General features: G+C 40.2%; 1 protein-coding gene across 2 annotated transcripts; it reads right to left on the minus strand.

Annotated features, from left to right (window-relative positions):
- Positions 1–722: 722 nt before the first annotated feature.
- cfap206 (cilia and flagella associated protein 206) lies at positions 723–20,454 on the minus strand. Of its 2 annotated transcripts, none has more exons than XM_052585791.1 (12): positions 20,163–20,454; positions 20,006–20,089; positions 10,882–10,972; positions 10,614–10,802; positions 8,950–9,108; positions 8,672–8,874; positions 6,774–6,893; positions 4,694–4,889; positions 4,197–4,334; positions 3,928–4,121; positions 1,298–1,441; positions 723–1,218 (listed from the first exon to the last, which is right to left on the minus strand). In XM_052585791.1, the coding sequence occupies exons 1-12, from the start codon at positions 20,268–20,270 to the stop codon at positions 1,003–1,005; spliced, it is 1,842 nt and encodes a 613-aa protein (XP_052441751.1). In that variant the 5' UTR covers positions 20,271–20,454; the 3' UTR covers positions 723–1,002. The 2 variants fall into 2 exon arrangements, with proteins under 2 accessions (XP_052441751.1, XP_052441750.1); XM_052585790.1 differs by having other exon boundaries at positions 4,197–4,337; positions 20,163–20,451.
- Positions 20,455–20,763: the final 309 nt, after the last annotated feature.

Consider the following 20,763-nt stretch of genomic DNA (forward strand, 5'->3'; position numbering starts at 1 on the left):
AAATATTTAAATTAAAAACGTACTATTTCTAACTACTCCTCAACTGTTGATCCGATTTTCACCAAAATCAAGTCAGATCAACTTCAGACAGTGCTGACAAAAAGTTATGCATGTCGTGTCGATTGACAAAACCGTTTTCATACAGCACCGTTAAAAATTTTAGGCAAGGTGCCAAAATGATTCTGAGACAGTATCTCTACAAAGCTTTGACATATTTACACTAAACTTTGTATGTCATTGTCACCTCACACTGACCATGCCGAATCAATTTGGTAATAGTGCCACCTATTGGTCGAGAGTAATAAACCGTTCATTAACTATTTATAATTACATTTATAAAATGCTAATAACTTTTTATTGCATTAGCCTATTGCAATGAAACTGGTCTCACAATATTCAGTGGGGTATGACAACAACATAGATGCCAAATATACCAGAGTAAGCTGTACTTCCTGTCCGCCATTTTGATTTATGTTGAAAACTCCTCATCAATCATTGGTATGATTTTCACCAAAATCGAGTCAGATGATTTTCAGATGTTCTATTAGTGACATCAAATTAGCTATTTTTATATTTCTGAATGCTGCTAATAACTAATAATGTATTAATGTAGTAATTTTATAAATGTATTAAAAATGAATACAAACATTTTGAATCAAACCAGTAATCTTTTCATTGCCAGTGCAGGCAGTCAAAATGATGAACGAGTCTTTCTCATTGCATTACACTCATATTCTCTTTACTGTTTGATTAGAAGAATGTTTCATAGCACATTTCACACAGTGAAGAGGCTACATCTGAACAGACACCAGGATTATGGGTGTAGGAAGAGGTTAGCAGGGATTAATTGTTAAATGGAAAAAATAACCTTCTATCAACACAGAAGCAATAGTGAGAAATATTTGAGATATAAAGATCTCGTCCTGTGTTCACCAAAGACGTCTGAAGAGCCTGAGACGCAGCTGTTATTACGGAGGCGTGTCCTGAAGCAGATTGACACATTCACTCATCAACAGCTCTGGTCAGATCCAGCTTTATCATGTTTGTTCCTCCTCTCAGGCCTGACAGGTACACCTGTGGTTTGGGAACGTTACTCTCTCCGTCCCGCTTGGTCTGGCTGACGGCGTCTTTAGGGAGGAAGGTCTGTGTGCTGTTGTCTCGTCTCATGTGACTCGAGTGCGTCTGCATTGAGCGGGTGACTTTATTTCGCAGATTGGCCTGAGAAAGAGAGTTCCTGACAGGGTTAAATTCTGTAAAGCTTGTCTTGACTGAGACCATATGTGTGAACGCCTCTCACCAGTTTAATGGCTTTTCTTCTGAGCTCCCACTCGTTCCACTCATAGGACTTCACAATGTTGGTCTCCAGAGGGTGTATCTCTGTCTGCATGCTGGCATCACTTTTAGAGATGGTTTTCACCAGCAGCTTCTCTCCTGACTGCATCTGAGACATAAGCAGTACTGCGTGAGTTTCTACATCAGCTGCTTGTGCTTCTAGATTGCACCTTTAAATCAAACACAGTTGCATTTCTTGTACTTTTATTGTACTATTATTATTTTGTCTCAAATTGAGATCACGACCTCCCCACGATTTTAAACTAAACAAAAATATTAATTGCTGCAGTCTATTTAAACATAACCTCAGGCTTGTTTGAGATGCGCCTCGCCTGAAATGTAGGTGAGAGTAGGCACCTGCAGGGAGGGGAGGAGCGAAATAAGTGCAGTCAAGACGGACTGTTCTGCGCTCTCAAAGTGGAACAGAGTATGGCTTTCCTGGTCGTGAAGAAAGAGTTGACACTCTCAATGAGTTGACATAAGACCTTGCTCCGAGGCTGAGACCAACACTAAACTCTGGTCGAGGGTTGGAGAATTCTCTAGATTCTGATTAAAGGCATTTCTGGAAACTGGAACTCAAATACAAAGTTCTGGCATGAAACTCTAGATCACGCACTCTGATAGGTCTAACTCAATCTGATATAATGACATCATTACATGGCACAGCTGATTGGTTCTCTCCTGTATCGGTAGCCAATCAGCTCGCTGCTCAACATTCAAATAATATATTCAAATTAGCTAAAGCTTGCTGTAGCAATGCACTTCAGAAACCCTCCACCTTCCCCAGCTCCACCTGTAAAGATCTGCTCTGGGATGATCATGTATGACATGGGGGTTATTCATATGTTACATGTGCAGCAGCAGTATTTACTCCATGCTCACAGCAGCGTGTTGTAGATGTATCAGCCATAGCTAGTACTCGCTCTGCAGCAGTAGTGTAGCAGATCTATTCCTCCAAGACCAAATACATTAACATTAGGGGTGTAATGGTACACGTATTCCAGGTCCTTCAGTTCGTTACGTGCACATGTACTAAACAAATTTTTCACATTTTATTCCCCCAGGAAATTCAGACAATAAATGCAGTTTTGGCGCTCTTTGACATGGGGCAACGGATTGCTGTATAAACTCTTCAGTTCTGACAGCAGCACAGAGCGCGATCATTCCTTCATCTTTACTACCGTATTTTTCAGACTATAAGTCGCATCAGTCCAAAAATACGTCATGACGAGGAAAAAAATAAATTTAAGTCACACTGGACTATAAGTCGCATTTATTTAGAACCAAGAGAAAACATTACCGTCTCCAGCCACGAGAGGGCGCTCTATGTGTTCAGTGTAGATTACAGGAGCACTGAGCAGCATAGAGACGGTAATGTGAACTCTTGGATAATTTCTCTCGGTTCATGTCAAATTAATTTTGCTAAATAAGTTGCACCTGACTATAAGTCGCAGGAGCAGCCAAACTATGAAAAAAAGTGTGACTTATAGTCTGGAAAATACGGTAGTTTTAAAGTGAATTATACATGAATGAACATCTCACCCCTCATGTAAACGCTCATTCTGTGTTTTAACAGCTCATTATTTGCTAGAGAAATTAAGTTTAATGAACAGCATTATGTAAAATATTAGACTAGGCTATAGGCATTATGTCCTACTTAACTTGTTAGTGAAGTCTTAATTATTTAATGTATGCTTAAATAAATCTTTTTTCTAAACAAATAATGTCAGCCACTGTGAAACAAGAATTTTAGTATGAAAGACGTTGTAAGAATACTCCATCTGCCATCAGTGGTTCAACCGTAACATTATGAAGTGACAAGAATACTTTACTTTGTCAACAGTCTCTTCTGTGTCACTCCATATCACCGTGCTGCGTGTGCTCTTCTGTGTCAGCCGCGCCACAAGGATGCACTGTTTTCTTTCAAATCAAAGCATAAATACACATAGAAACAGCACATCCTTGTGGCGCGGCTGACACAGAAGAGCGTAGGCAGCTTGAGTGAAGTGGAGAAGCACAGAGGAGACTGTATCCCTAAGAACATTTTATTGTAATTTAATTTATTTAAAGATAGAGCAATTTGTTCAGTGAACCAATTTATGTTAATTTTTTTCCTCCTGCTGTACTGAAATCATACCAAACCAAGACGTCAAAGCCAAGGGACATATGGTGTCTGTGTACTGTTACTCCCCTAATTAACATAGTCATGTACATTACCATGCCAGTCACTCCGAGAGTTGTCATGACAGAATATGCTTTGAAAATGCGTTATACGACGGTATGCAATCATGTGATAATGGGTTTGATGCCAGAGAACGCGTGTTCTCATAAAATGTATATGATCTATAAATCACAATTTTGCACACATCTCAGTCCACACATTACATTTAAATAAACGCACATTTTGATTGGTAATGGCGTTATATGTTATTTCATGACGACAGACGCAACACGATACTGTCATTATTTTTACACCCACTAGAGGGCATTTAACTTAACATAAATATAGGTTGTAATAAGGTGCTTGCAGAAACGATCTATATGGTTGTTTTTTGTTGGAGACGGGCTCTTTCATTGCCCTGCGGCAGATTCTACCTCCGAGTAGGGCGTCACACTGGCGAACTCCTGATGCAGCTGCAGCAGCTGGATGAGCTCCGGCTGTCTCTTCGCCATCTCCACCACAGCAGCAATAAACTCATCTGCTTTAGAGGCAAACTCGTACGCAGCGCTCCTGGAGCTGAAAGCGTAGTGTTTCTCCTTGTGCTTTAGGACGCCGATCTTTGGATTGCCTGAGAAGAGACACTAATATGTCTTATCAAGAAAACAAATATCAAATGCAATGCACACAGTTTCACAGTTTGTACCTGGCAGTAAAAGACCATTGTTCTTCACAAGGGTGAAGCCACAGAAGCCCTTATACTGCAGCGCCACGTCCTCAAAGTGAGCTGTGCTCTCAGGAAAACACCATTCACAGCAACTCATATCCGACTCAACAACACGCTCTTCTGAAACAAACACACATTATTTCATCTGACACTGAAACACTGAAGATTTACTGAACCGCACAAATTAACGTGAGGCTGAAATCCCATTAATGTGCTGATGGGACTGGAAATGAGCAGATCAAAGAACACAGGTGCAGCTCATTTCCATAATAACTAATGCAGTTCGTGAATTTGTGATTCATTCATATACTCTTTATTAAATACAACTGCATATGCAATAAGGAATTATGCAACAATAGCTTTGTCCATGCCTTTTCATCACTAATTTTACACTTTTTAATACCAGCAGGCGGCTTGCACTTGTGTGATCTGTAGTGAATGCTGAACAGGTGTTTCTGTCTGGTTTCGTGTCGCACCTGCTGTCACAGAGCATCTGTCCGCATCTGTTTGCACCTGCAGTCCATGCATCAGCAGCTCCAGCTGATCTGGGCTCAGCAGAGACTGTGCTGATAGGAACGCTCTCAGACCGGACGCCACATTAGTGAGCATGCTCAGTAGCAGCATCTCGTCTTCCAGTCCCGTCCAGAGCGAAGCCACTGCTGTGAAATGAGGCTGACAAGAAGAGCGACGCTTTTAAATCTACATGCGATCACAAGAGTGGCACTGCTGTAAAAACTGACACTTTCTGTGACAGACCAGGATTACTACTTATTCAAACAGACTGTTCTGACTCTAATTTGCACAAATTATATGCTAATGTGCTCAAAGTGGTTGCAAAAGAACCAATATATAGACACCCGACCACACAGCAGTGGAATATTATATTAATATATAGTGTATAGAAAGTTCTGAATGCCTTTCATTAAATGCACAAGCACAATTATCAAGCACATTTCACAAAAACAAAATCACTTTAAATTATTTTTCTTATCCAACTTTCAGTTACAATATTTTTAGAATTCAATGATTTGCTCCATGTAAAATAACTGGAAAAGCTTAGAGGACACTAAATATCTGTTCACTGTGGAAGCCTGTTTGGAATAAAGAAAATAAAAAGCTAAATGTGACCTTTTTTATCTTCCATGTAACAGTTTTGGTTTTATTTTCAAAGACCTTTAGTTTGCTAACCTTTGTTTCTTCTGTTCTCTGTTCCTGGTAGATCTTTAATTGCTATGATAATTTATTATTTTCCTCACTTCTGTTCCACTCAGGTGGTTATCACTGTGTATTTAGGTTCCTCTTGTATTTCAGTTCTTTGTTAAAGGGTTACTCCACACCAAAATGAAATTTTTGTCATTAAACACTTAAACCCCCCCCCCCCCCTGAATATTCTTAGCTTTTACAGGTAATGCAACACAAAGATGTGCTGTTTTATTTCATATCAAAGCTAAATAGACGTAGAGGACACAGAAGAGCACATGCAGCACAGTGATATGGAGTTCCACAGAGGAGTGTCAGGACTCAGGTATGATCTGTCCTTTTTTACTTTTACCTGTTTTTGCCCCCGTTGCTCCCTGCCGTTCTCAGCCCTGTCTGCACCTCGCTTACAGAGGTTGAGCACATGAGCCTGTACGCTGTGCAGTTGGAAGCTAAAGACTGAGCCATTTTTCTGGAGCTGAGTTATGTTTTTTTAGGCCTTCGCCTTCCTTCTGTTAATAAAACTACCTTTATCAGCCTCATCCGCTCTTGGGTCCTTATCTGTCCTGACAAGGAGACCGTTGACAAAGGAATTATTGAATAAAGTTGTTATTTTTGTTTTCTTCACTTACAAAAAATGTTCCTGTCGCTTCATATAACCCAGATTACACATCTGATGGCAGATGGAGTATTCTGACGATGACTTTTCAAACCTTTTCTGGATCTAGACACTGTTATTTACTCGGCAGTCTATGGGACAGACACAAGCCTCCAGGTTTTCATCCAAAATACTGTATCTTAAATTGTCTTCCGAAGATGAACAGAGCTTTTACGGGTTTGGAACGACATGGGGGGAAGTGATTAATGAAAAAACAGAAAATGACTTTTAGGGTGGAGTCTCTCTTTAAGGTTGTTATTGTTTAAGGTTGTGCTTTTGATCTCCAGTGTATTCATGTTGGATTTATGGATTTAGTAGACTGTTGGAATTTTTCTACGTTATGCGATTTTACGTTCCAATTCAGAGTTTATTTATATCTCGCTATTCTGAGAAAAAAAAGAGAATGGTCTCAGAACTCAGAATTTTTAGATAAAAAGTCACAGTTAACTTAAAAAAATGTTTTTTTTCCATGCCAGGAACAAGTTTCCATAGTTTACAGATCAATTATACAATGAACATTCAACCCCATTACTACACTATTTCTCCCTCATATGAATGAGTCTTCACTTTTATTTTAATATCTTTATCTTGTTCTTTGTAAAGATGCTTTGAAATTCACAATAAAAATGAATTAAAATGGTGAACTATCAATAAACACTCAGGACAAACAGATGGACAACAGCATTACAGAAATCACTCACAAACACTTGTGATGTGGGCACTGTGGTCTTGGTGTGCACGGTGTCTTTCAGGAGCGTCATTTGAGTCTTTAGATCAGACTGTAAATGCATCACTTCCTTTGCACTCTGGATAATGTCCGCCTGATGAAACATGAACGCCAAATCACATCAGCATCATATATATCATATATTCATCATACATCAACTTCATATTCCCGTAATTTTCACCATCTCCCACATGAAAAAGTGCTGGAAACACTGGAGAAAAGCAGGTCAGAGGGGTTAGAGCATGACGCAATCACAATCACATTTTCCACAATCTGGTTTATGAAACCTGGCTGCTTTAACCAGCCCTAACCAACTTGATGGGTTAGTTTCCACAAGTTTCCACCAGCTAGAAACCATGTAAACCAGCTACCATCAGATATTACAGCTGTTCCTGTGCCAATGCAGCATTCTGAGGCATTGCAGTACTGAATCAAAGGCTATATATTCTTGAAATATTGGTAATCACTGAATTTTACAGTACTGTCCGGCATGTGCATACTATGTACTAATTATATGAATTACAATAAGGTAATAACTAGATACTAACCCCGAACCTAACCCATGTAGTTACCTCGTATCATGCAGTACTTCCTTAGGTACGTATACTGTAGCTACAGCCCAAATACTTCTGTAACAATCAGCCAAGTTGAGAGAAATGTTGAATATGAATATACTTATATTTACATTCAGTTCAATCACAAATGGACTATTTTACACTATATATCTGTATAACGCACATTTTGATGATTTTAAGAGCATTGCATTCTACAGTATTAGAATCTATCCTCCTTTTCCCTAACAAGCCTACTGCGCTGTAACTTTTTTGAAAAAAGACAACATATGTATTAGTTTTATAAGAATCTTAAAGCTTGTTCTCTTGAAGCCCCCAATCTAATTTCATACGTAAGACACCACACTAGTCACAAAAGATTGTAAAACTTCCCTCCAAAAGGCACCATTCCTCATTGGCTCACTCAGATCCTGAGGGTGTGACATCATCCCCCTGTATACATCACTGATCACCAGATCAGGCGCTTCTTCTAGATTCAGGAATCCCAGGAGAAGATGCTGAGCTAAGAGTCTTAAAAACCACCCTAACCTTGCACCAGGCTTCAGCCTTCACTATTCACTATTCATTCATCAAGATCCTCTGATTCAAACTGCTCTTTCTCATCAACTCACTTCAGTCCCAGAGTGCATCAGGACTCTTTTTTAAACAGGAGACACGTACAGTATCAAACTTAGTCTTATTAATTGATATATTAAGCATCATATGCACCTTTTACAAATGTGTGTTTGAACTAAGAACTGATGTTTCCCTTAGGCTGTAGATCTGCTGAATATCAAATTGTATGATAGCTTATATTAGACTAATTTAAGTGTTTATGCAGTTTATATAAAATAACATAATGTACATTATTGTTTTTCCTCTATGCCCCGCCTTTCTGAAACGTGTTGATTTTTTAAAAGCTCATCGGTCTGAAAAGTGAGGTGTGCTGTGATTGGCCAGCTATCCAGTGCGTTGTGATTGGCTGAATGCCTCAAGCGTGTGATGGAAACATAACACCCCTCACCTTATTTGGAAACACAAGTTACATCTTCTTTCTCTGCATAAACATTTGGGCAGTTTTATGCAAATGTTGGACTTGACTTTTATAAAGAATCTCTCTTTGGGTTTGAGACTTTAGTCTTTGCAACTTTATGGATCTTATATATTCACAAACAGCTGCTAACAGTCCAAAGACACACTTGAAATGACATCATATGAGCCCTTTCAGACAGACAGCAGACAGTGTGGTTAAGAGCTAATGCCCTGTCTGTCTGTCAGCCAGCAGAGACTTGATGAGACTGTCTCTAACAGTGAAACCCACCAGTATGAGTCTGAGGAAGGCCTCGTGCTGGCGTGTGTTGTATAGAGCCTGTTTGAGCAGGTCGGGGTGGACGGGACACTCGGTGCGCTCACAGATCCTCTCCAGCAGGGCCGTGTACTGCCAGGCCAAGCGCTCACATCCCACCAGTTCACTATCTATATCTGCGGCCGCGGCTGGCAGCATCTCATTCAGAATGACTGGCACTGCAGGAGACGCATGGAGAAGTGAGTACTGACAGTATGAGGTCAGGAGAAGTGAAATCAGCGAGACTCACGTACGGTTCTGGATGCCCTCTCCTCCTTTCCTGCTGTCCTTATTAAAGAGACGTATGCCACTGACGATCAGAGTGAGCTCGCTCAGCTGCTGCTCTTTGTCTTGTTTCAGCAGAGACATGAAGCTCGCCAGCTGAGCCTGAGGAAAGACGCTCTGCAGAGCCGCTGCAACACACAACATGCAGTCATCCTGTACTGACACCTGGTGCCATGAACACAGCCTCATCACACAAGATCAATTACTGAGTATTCACTGCTCACTTGGCAATGGATAATGCATTTATGAGTCAGCTGAGCAAGTATTATGCATTAAATCTGATTAGTTATTGTAATTACTATAATTAGTACATAGTATGTACATGAGGAACAGGACTGTAAAATAAAGTGCAACCAGATTTAGATATACAGTATGTACATATATACTACTGGTCAAAATTTTCATCAAATATTTAGGGTAACACTTATAGCCCTTATGTAAAATCATTATGAATGGTTATTAAATGCATTATAATTTCTCATTTTATGTTGCATAAAGGCTTTAAATAAATTGTTGGCAGATTTTTATATGTTTTCGAAATAAGCATCATGAAATATGACATATGTTTTGTGGTGATTGGCTCCCATGACTGGAGAGTATGCGTGTACATCATCAGTTTCTCTGCATTTATTGATGAGAAAGAGCTCGTTCAATCCAAGCACCAAGCACTATAATGAATGAATAATAACTGTGTTATTCTGCATGAGAAATTATCACTTCTGAGGGCTGTGCGATATGGACAAAAAAAGACCTATCACGTTCAGGGATTTTTTTTTTTTGCCATGCATTGGTCATAGAGCTCACTGTAGAGGTGCCTCAGGTGTTATATGTTTTGCCCAATGTATTTATTGGCCAAGGTTCACATGTACTCCGTCAGTTATGTGTACGCGGTTCAGAAGCAGCAACGAGACGCAGATGCACGCAGATTTCCTTTGCTCTGTTAACAAAACCAGATGCACGTGCTCAGATCATAGACTGTATAAGGCTCAGATACACGCTGCCTTACAACGTGTCTCCTCTCATTCAACCTGTGTCCTGTGCACTCACAACTCTCTTTGCGCTCAAGCGCAAGATATTAAATCTTTTCACACCTTTCTATTTATAACCTTTTCTGTTCTCGTCTTTTTACTGTGCGCAGTGTGAACGTTCTGATCCGTTAACATGGCTCGAAAAAAAAGGCTGCGCATCCCAGACAGAGTGTGTGAACCTGGAGTTAGGCATATGCCCAGTCTGCTCTGTTCTCGCGCTCCACTGAGGTGCGCTGCATCCTGATTGGTTCAGATAACATACTGCAGGAGGTCAGGGCTGCGGAAAATCGCACAGCCCTACTTCTGACTCTTCTTACTGCTGTGATGTGCAGCTGTATTTTCAGCATCATTACTCCAGTCTTCAGTGTCACATGATCTTCAGAAATCATGAAAATATGATGATTTACTGCTCAAGAAACATTTCTGATTATTATCAATGTTGAACACAGTTTTCTTTTCAACATTATAAATGTCATTTTTTAATAATTTTAATCTACCCATGCAGAATAAAAAATGATTTCTTTTCTGAATCTGCCCTCCAGTGTTTGAACAGTACTGCATGTGTATATTCAGGAGTCTCCAGAGTCAGTGAATCAGTGCAGTACCTGTGGTTTCTCTCACGGTGCTGATGTCTGTGGCCGAGCCCAGGTTGGAGCGCTGGATAACATAGCTGACTATTTTGCCGTACAGGTTCTTGAGGTCCTCTCTGGTCTTTGCTCGAGAGTCTGTGATCTCTCTGCTCAGCGACAGCAAACGGGAGCGCAGGACCTTCTGCTGAACCTCCAGAAACTCACCTGACACACAGACAGCCAGTCACACACACTCAAGGATTGCTGGAGGAGATCTAGATCATCTGTTTGTTCTTACACTTACGTCGAGATGTGTAGTTCATGTCGAAGTAAACCTGCATCTTAATGGTGTTCAGAGTGGGACTGGTCTGGTCCATCAGTCTGTCCACACACAGCTGAAGACACACAGTCATCTTTTACAGAGGTCTGGCAAGACTTTGAAACTTTTAATCCTTCAAGTGTCCTTCTGGACAAATTTGGGCAAAATCATTTTTTTTTTTTTTTTTTTATGAGCCTATAACACACAGCTGGTTTATTATTTTTTGAGGTTTTTTTTTTTTTTTTTTTTTTTTTTTGCCAGTCAGCCACAGTCCACACAAACATTCTTCAAAGTCAGATCAAAGTCCTGCTGCACGATTTGTTGCTGCTTCCAAACTAAACATGTCATTTTTTAGGCTTACTGTAAATACATTTTTCCTTTTTAAGAGTTATTGACATTTGAAAAATACTCTGTCATCTACTAGTTTATTTGTGGATTTTTTGTATATTTTTAAATTGTACAATTTGAACTAGTGATGAAATCTAAAACTTAAGAGGTTAAATAGGTTACAACATTTCAGTCTACTGTATCTGCAGCCATCGAGTACTACAGCCATATAGTGGCCATTGATTTCTGTTATATTTTTATACTATCAGATGTCACTAAAGTTAACAAAATGTTATGTTTGAGTATATATATATATATATATATATATATATATATATATATATATATATATATATATATGTGTGTGTGTGTCAAAGATTAGTAACAACATTGGCTTTGATGCATTGTTAGTTTTTGTGCAGCATTAGATTATTATTATTTTTATAATTTCCTGTTCGTGGCTGTTTTTGCCCAATTGACTTCTTTTATAAGAACATTTTATGATTGCAAAAACATGACACTATATAATCATGCATTCCTGATGGTTGGTGGTTTTCCTTGTTGGGAAGAGGTAAAATTTGTCATTTTTATGGTTGATCACTAGGTGGGACCATTAACCCTTTAGACAGGCCTGTGCTAAGAAAAAGCTTATGTATATGGAGTTATATGGAGTATAACAGCAAATTATAGTGTGTGTGTGTGTGTGTGTGTGAGAGAGAGAGAGAGTGTGTGTGAGAGAGACGTTGATGTGTCTGAGAAAATCAAAATATACACCTCAGCTCTCAGAACTACATGGAGTAAACAAAAACAAAGTAAGTGTGTTTATGCACCTGATGCCTTTTAATGGTGAGAAGTACAGACTAAACAAGAACAAGGTATGTGGATAGTAACACTTGCATGCCATCCTGCTGGTCATTTGAAGGTGAGAAGAGCAGCAAGCAACATTTGCTAGGATAGCAAAGTCCACTAAAGGAGGTAGAGCTTTTTAACATTTGGCTCCCAAACTCTGGAATTGCCTTCCTGATAATGTTCGGGGTTCAGACACGCTCTCTTTGTTTAAATCTAGATAAAAAATGAATATCTTCGCCAAGCATTCGAATATTGTAAATTGTGAGTGTAGTTGCATCTGATCAAATGTGCATTCTTATTCTTTACCTTGGGTTAAACTAATTAATTAGTTTACTTTGTTGGAACAGCAGCTATGCTAATGATGTCTCTATTTAGCTCCAGTCTGGATCCAGAACACCTGAGAAGAGATGATGCTGACCCTCAGAGGACCTTAGATGATGCTAACCCTGAATCAACAACAGAACTAACAAATATTGCTACACATGTGACTGCATGATATAACAATTATTAATTCATAATATTAATAATGTTCATCGTCTGGCTGACTACAACTTGTATAATTTTTTCTACAAATCCTGTCAAACGTGCACAAACTGACAGTCATCACTTTTAAGCTATTACTAAATATTGTAGAAACATAATTTTCTGTAAAGTTGCTTTGTAACTATTTGTATTGTAAAAAGCGCTATACAAATAAACTTGAATTTAATTGAACATGACTTTAGAAATGAATATGCAGCCTGTGTCACGGAACGCACACAAACAGGTAGATCCAAACACAGTGTTTAATAGGGTAATCCAGAATCATAAAAGGTCAAAATCCAGGTAAGCAGTCCAAAACAAGAAACATGAACATAAGCCAGGGAACACAAAATAACAGGGTGACATTAAACAAGGATTCCATAAAAAAAAACAGAAACAACCAGAGTATAAATAGGCAGGTGCAAACAATGTAAGTGGGAACCGCTGTGTGCAATTAACAGTGATGAGTCCAGACAAAGGCTTGTGCGAAATGCAGTTCCTGAAGAGGGGTGTCGATATGGGGAAGTGAGACCTCTAGTGGACACCCAGGGATACACCCCCCCCCCCCTCTAAGGAGCAGCTTCCAGCTGCTCCTCTGAAAAAAAACAACAAAAACAAACTAAAGACTCCAGGAGGGAGGAGGAATGGTGGAGGATCGGGGGAGGGATGGGGGGCACAGGTCCATGGAGGGGAACAGGGACAGAAAGTGATGGCTTAGCAGGTAGCCAGGGTGGATCAGACAGTCCAGGGGGCCAGGCCTGATTAGTTCAGAGGGCCAGGGCAGTGCTAACAGAGCAGTAATCCAGGGTGGAGCAGGTGGAACTGAAGCAGAGGACCACCACAGTCGAGCAGACGGGACAGAAGCCCACCAGGGTAGAGCAGAGGACCACCACAGTGGAGTTGATGGCACAGGAGAGCAAGTCTGGTCAGGTAAAACTGAAACAGAGAACATGAACAGGTTAATGGCGAACTCCGTGGCCGTGATGAGATGGCAGATGGCTTCCATGGCCATGACAGGACAGGCAATGAGTTCATAGGGGCCCTCCATAGCAGTGACAGGACACGATGAAAGTTCATGGATGCATACTACTGACACCTCCGAAGGTTCTGCAGCAGTAACAGTCTCCTTGACAGCAATACAACAGGCTGAGAGAACATTGCTGGGTGTAACAGACAGGATGCAACGAGGCTCTGGAAGTTTAGCTGAGACGTGACAAGGCTCTGGATGATCTGTTGTGGTATGACAAAGCTCTGGAAGATCTACTGAGACATGATGAAGTTCTGGAAGAATGGTAGTGATTTGACTGGGCTCATAAAGATCAACTGTGACTTGCCTTTTTACATGGAGATCAACAGTGACCTGACTTGATTCATGAAGTTTAACTGGTTTTACTTGACTCATGAGTGTTAATGGTGACTTGACCTGACTGTGGACGGTCAACGGTGACTTGACTAAACTCTGGAAAATCAACAGAGACCTGATCAACAGGGACCTGACTTTACTCTGTAAAGTCAACAGGGACCTGACTTGACTCTGAAAGATCAACGAGGACCTGACTTGACTCTGGAAGATCAACTGTGGCTGCCATCTTGTGCAATGGCGCTGGGCTGGCGGCCATCTCTTTTACAGTGGCACTGGGCTGGTGGCCATCTTGTCTGGAGACACAGGTGTGGCTGGTGTATTTTGTTGACTACGATGGTGTAGGTATCTGGTGAAGCCCCAAAAGTCCAGGATTTCAAGCCCCGTCATCTTCCATTGAGGCAAAGGGTCATCAAGGCAGTGGTTAAACAAGTCCTTCAATGCTGCATCGTTATACTCCAGCCCTACTGCCATGGTCAAAAACCATTGAGCCAGACCACCCACCTCACACTACCTTTGACGAAGGGTGGTTAAATTCAGGTGTTTCCCCCTCCGCTCCTCCTTGGTGGCTGGGGAACGGATTCTAAATCCCACACCGCTGGATCTAGGCATGATGGAGTCCTTCTGTCACGGAACGCACACAAACAGGTAGATCCAAACGCAGTGTTTAATAGGGTAATCATAATCAGAATCATAAATCCAGCAAGGCAAAGGTCAAAATCCAGGTAAGCAGTCCAAAACAAGAAACACGAACATAAGCCAGGGAACACAAAATAACAGGGTGACATTAAACAAAGACTCCATAACAAAGACAGAAAGAACCAGGGTATTGATAGGCAGAAGCAAACAATGTAAGTGGGAACCGCTGTGTGCAATTAACAGTGATGAGTCCAGACAAAGGCTTGTGCGAAATGCAGTTCCTGAAGTGGGTTGACGATATGGGGAAGTGAGACCTCTAGTGGACACCCAGGGATACACGAACCAGACACTGTGACAGCCTGACTCCTCCAGCGAGCTGCAGTTTATTTGAAGTTGTTGTTGCATTTTGGTTCAAAATAAATAATGTTCATTAATCTGATGCAAAGTAGATTTTTATACAGAAAAAAACTGAAAGTTTTAAACTGGCTTTACCATCAAGAAAATACATTTTATTTTATACAATGGCCGTCTGTACTTCTCACCATCAAAAGGCAGCAGGTGCATATGTACACTTACTTTGTTTTTGTTTACTCCATGTAGTTCTGAGAGCTGAGGTGCATATTTTGATTTTCTCAGACGCATCAAGATAAGTGCACAAAGGTCTCTCTTTCACTCTCACACATACATACACAGACACACACTTCTGGACCCTTGCGATGGCATAACATGTCGTCCCTGGAGTCACGCCTCTGGCAGGTTGAAGGAAGTGAGTTGTCTCCACGTTGGTGGAAAACAACACTTTACCGTTTCTCCCAATCCACCCTGATACAGGATCCTCTGAATCCTCTTCACCTTCAGTGGAAGCTGGGGAGGATGATGAGGGTGCCACAACAAAATCAGTATCTGACTCCTGAGTCTGTGGTGTCAGAGGGAAAAGACAATACATCCTGCAGCTCGCTGGAGGGTTCAAGCTGCTCAAACATTTCAAGCCCTTTCTCATGATGGTCATCAAATGACCAGCAGTATGACATGCAAGTGTTTAAATCCAGTTGTTCTTGTTTAGTCTGTACTCCTCACCATCAAAAGGCACCAGGTGCATAAACACACTTATTTTCTTTTTGTTTACTCCATGTAGTTCTGAGAGCTGAGGTGTATATTTTGATTTTCTCAGACACATCAAGGTAAGTGCACAAAGGTCTCTCTTACTCTCTCTCTCTACGTCTCTCACACACACACACTAGAGCTGAAGATCTTTACCCCGAACCCGAGGGGATACGATAGGACCAGACGAGTTCGGTCGGGTTTGGGTTTAATTTATATAATTTTACATGGGCTCGGGCTTGCGCTCCGGTTTGCGAGGTAAATGAGCGGTCATGTGATGTGTTTCGATTAGCACGAGAAAGATGCAAAAATGGATGCTGAGTAGGTGAAACGGAGGCTTGCCTCTGGCGATTACGTTTTGGTTGCACCAGCAACTAAAGCAAAGTCTGAGGTGTGGAAAAGTTTTGACCATGTTTATAATGAGTATAATGAGCCAGTGGGTTATATTGCTGGATGCAACATCAGTAAGCGCAGGAACGCGCTGAAGCCATCTACAGTGGATTCAATCATTTTCCTCCACAAAAACATGCAGGCCTAGCCTAATCTCTGTGGATAAAGGTTTTTCAAATTATAACTGTAGAAAAGGAAAGTCAACTGCACCATCTGCTGGACACTCATGGGTATCCAGGTTAACAAGCATCCAGGCCACCGTAGTTATCATGCACTGATCACGCGACAGGACCAGGCGGCAAGGAATTCGACCGGAAGTTGAAGTCGGCCGGGTGCCGCAATCTTGTAGCAGAACTTAACTTGCGTTAGCGTTCCCATTGACTCCCAATGACTTTGACAGCGAATAACTTTACATCTGAGGCGTTTAAAGACTCCGTTTGTCCATTATTTATTTCTAAAGATACACAACAATGTATAAAGGGCTCCATTACCTTCTATGTTACATTATGGCCCCATACAAACAGTTTTTGTAAAAATAGGCTAACGATTGCGTCATAACCACTCGTCTCTCTGTCGCATTACCGTACAGACAGGAGGAGAAGCTCGCAGGCAATTAACTTAATATGGCGTACTGGCGTTACATTTTAAAATACTATACAAAATAATTAATCAGAATACTTACTCCTGCTCACTCACGACAAAGAAGTCCCCGCTCAAGCTCGCCGTCTCTGCAAGATTAACGATGGCAGTTTTCACGCACAGCTACTAGAAGATTTACATCTGGCAGACAGGTTGCTGACGTCGTCAAGCTTCGTTTGAGTCTGCGCGTCAGAAACGGAAGTGCTAAAAAACGCTAAAAATGGGCTTCAATTGAGTTCCAATGGGGTCGCTGTGTCCATTTCTTTTACTGTCTATGGACAGGACAGCCAATCTAATCACTGTGTTGTCGGATGAATGTTAAAATAGAACCTTTAAGCTTTGTTTTGCTTGGTCAGAAAGAAATGGTTTGTGTTGTTTTCTCCTGATTCCTGTCAAAGTCGTGTACGTTAATGACCAAAAGTAAGTGTTTGTTTATCTTGGATAGTGTTGTTAACGCTGATTAAGATCAATTGTTGAGATGTTTATGTATAAGATTAGACGACTGCGCGGAAGACCCGTGGCCCTGCACAATCGATTGTTTATGTAAACATAAGCCCTGTAGACCAAATATCTATACGTAGAATCATCATATTCAACTTATTATTGTGATTGTGTAATATGTCCACCTAATTCAAATGCTAATTAGTTCAGAAGTGTGGTTAATGTTTCAAATTTACATTTAATGTATATCTACCTATGTTTACATGTGCTGCTTAGCTTCTAAGGTTTACATTCTATAAGTTTATATGCTAAACTGATTATTTACATTTGATAATGTTATCCTGTTTGTTCTAAATCACTTAATTTATGTAATTTTATTTCTCCTTTCCTTTGTTTAGACCACAAACACACACTCATGCCTATATCCATATGACCATGCACAAGTTTGTATAGACCAATGCCAACATACCAATGTAACCAGCAAACTTGATGGATATTCAAGTAACCAAACTGGAATTCCTGTCTCCGTGTTCTTACCGACACTCCATGGTGATGACCAAGAATTCAATAACTAATATTAATAACTAATATCAATAACTAAATATTGAGTCTTAAATGCATAATGTAGACAGATTAGCCTATTTATTTCTTTTATTAAATATCAGTGCCCGGTTGCATGAAATTCCTTAAGCTAAGAAATCACTTAGATATAAGGTTAAGGGTACCCTTAGTGAAATGTGAGTTGCAAGAAAAAACCCGAAGGGTTTCCTTAAGGAACTTAAGGCTGTTATTACGTTTTTCCCCTTAATTATCTAAGTGTTCCCTTAAGCGTTGCTACAAAGTCCTTAGTGACCATTTCACCTTAATAAATTTAAGGGACCAAAACAGCACCCTTAAGTCAACTTAAACTCAAAATATGATGGCTGATTTAGTGTTAACTGAATAATCCCTTGGAGACGATGAATGGTTGATGAAAGGCTGAAAAGTATTATTATTATAACCGCTTACGAAAACAATAACTGCCTTTCCGTCCTCTGTCCGGTTTGGTTTACGTTTGTTTGTTTTCTGTTATGTTTGTACTCTCCATAGCACAAATATATTAATACAAGTGTGATTTTAGCAGGGGTTTGGCTTTGTGCTTCGTTATGTTCTGTTTACTGTTAGAGGTAGTCACTATAGCAACCGCGGTGATCTTTGCCGTATGTTGTCAGAAACTACTGTGAAACTCTTAGTATAAACACTTAGGTAAGGGTGACAGTTAAGAGCTTTCTTGCAGCGCTCTTAATGAAATCCCTTACCTTAGGGATATTTTTTCTCCCTCAGGGAAACCCTCATTTAAGGAGTTTCATGCAACCGGGCCCAGCTGCTAGTGGCAAAGCAAATCCGGCAGAGCCTATATCTTAATTTCATTATTTCCAAATACCCATCTTAATTTAGTATTTATCTCAATTTAATTTGTATAGAAATAATCATTTTTATTGGTGCGTTGGCCTATTTATAGGCTAAATGAGCCTAGGCCTATTTAGAGTGCTGAGATGTTACGATATTACAGAGGACTTATTTCTTTGCTCTGACTTCCATGTGGCCTATAGCCTATGTTAGTCATGAATACATTGTTAAAACATGTTTAAATGACTCATTCTTGACAAAAGGCAAAAGAGCTGTGTGCTTGCAAACATTTGAATAATGTCGGGCTGTAAATGGGTTCGGGCTTTTAAAAAGCTGTCAATCAAAATGTACTTGTCAGGCTCGGGCTGAAATCTGTCGGGCTCGGGTCCTGTCGGGCCTAACTTTTAAGGCCTGATTACAGCTCTAACACACACTACAATTTGTTGTTATACTCCATATAACTCCATACAAGCCAGAAACTAAGCTTTTTTTTTTTTGCACAGGCCTATCTAAAGGGTTAATGGTCCCATATAACAACATTTACCTCTTCCCAACAGGGAAAACCACCAAAAATCAAGAATGCATAATTATATGGCGTCATGGCTTTGCAAACGAAAAATGTCATTACAATAGAAGTCAATGGGGCAAAAACAGCCACGAACAGTAAATGAGGGACACATTTTTTTTAATCTAATGCTGCACAAAAACTAACAATGCATCAAAGCCAATGTTGCTACTAATCTTTGACATGCTCAAGACTGTGATAAAAGGTGAGAAAAATATCCAGTCCACAATCACTTTTTATATTGAAAATAAAAAAAAAAATTCTGCAAATCAGTGACATAATGTATGAACTTGGTAATTAAAGAGTTAAAATCTTGGATTTTTTTTAACCATTTAGTATTTTTGTTCAGGACTGATGTTGATTAATAGATTTATGCAAAAAAAAAGAAAAAAATTTAAAAATTTCCAGGAGTTTTTTTTTTTTTTTTACAGCAGTTTACTTTAGTGGATGTTTTCATCCACAAACATAACGAAAGGGAAGTGAATTTGCCCACAGTTTATCGTTGAGGTTTTTTTCTTTATTTTCAAAGCATTTTCCCCAAATCTGTGTCAAAATAAGATTTGTCACCAAAATCATTCCATTTGCTGAAACACAGAGTAAGTTGTGGCCAAATTAAGACTCCACTGTACCCCCTAGTGGACGAAAACGTCCCAAACAACGCATAAGGGTTAAACCTGTTCCCAGACTAAAATGTAAGTCTGGGAACAGACTTACATTGTAAGTCTGAGCTTTCAATGGAATAAAAACTTGCACTGATTGATCTTAAAATATATCAGTGCCTTTGTTTTGTCTCAAGATGGACACAGTGATGTTTGTTTCTAAGGCAAGTTCATATAAATTACTTGAATGTCCTAACTGAACTACTGAAAACCGAACAGAGCAGTTACCTCTATGAGTTTCTGCACATCTTGCTTCGTCAGAGTCCTGTCCACGTTAAAATGATTCCTGGGGTCCAGAACAACAGCTTTGACCTGGACACACATGTAAACATTCAGCGGCTGATGTGTTGATTAAAGTACCGTTCCCCGAGTCCCAGTCCCTCACCATGAAGGCGATGAGCGTCTCGGACAGAGTGTGTCCTCTGCTCAAACACGTCTGCGCGATCTCTCGGATGATGTTTCTGATAACGCCTGCAGCCTGAGAGCTCGACATCTTTACACGACGACAGTTAACGGTAACGGTACCGGTGCACAGCTTTGTCTCGAGCCCGTCGCGGCGGACTGTTGTGTTGTGTTGTGGCTGTCATGGAGACGGACTGTAACACTGTAACGATCTCCACGGAAGAGATACTTTTACTGTCTGAAGCTGAGCGCATGTTCATATAGTGACACACCGCTGACATTTACATTGCTCTTACTGCTTCAGCAATCCATCAACTCTGACCCTCATTATTAGCTACATTAGTTGCAAATCATTTAGATAAGCTATTTACTTGTCTTAAGGTCAATGTTTTAACTGTTAAAGGCACTGGTTATAAATCACTGTGTAACTGAACATTAATAAATCGCATCATAAAGCTGTTTTTATTAGTGATGATGGGAAGAAAAGCTTCAACTGAACACATTTCTCAGGTTCATATGTATTTTATATAATCAAATCAACCCAAAAGAAGAGGGCCTGAACCGAAATCTGATCTTTTAATAAT

Source organism: Carassius gibelio, chromosome B20 (genome assembly GCF_023724105.1).
Source record: "Carassius gibelio isolate Cgi1373 ecotype wild population from Czech Republic chromosome B20, carGib1.2-hapl.c, whole genome shotgun sequence".
Classification (NCBI taxonomy): Eukaryota; Metazoa; Chordata; class Actinopteri; order Cypriniformes; family Cyprinidae; genus Carassius; species Carassius gibelio.

Excerpts from the sequence above, each read along its gene's own strand:
- cfap206 (XM_052585790.1), bottom strand. The coding sequence starts at position 20,270 with ATGTCGAGCTCTCAGGCTGCAGGCGTTATCAGAAACATCATCCGAGAG. Across the intron at positions 8,875-8,949 it reads AGGAGAGGGCATCCAGAACC|TGCCAGTCATTCTGAATGAG; the intron begins GTACGTGAGTCT and ends CGTCTCCTGCAG. Across the intron at positions 4,338-4,693 it reads CAGATGCTCTGTGACAGCAG|AAGAGCGTGTTGTTGAGTCG; the intron begins GTGCGACACGAA and ends TGTTTGTTTCAG.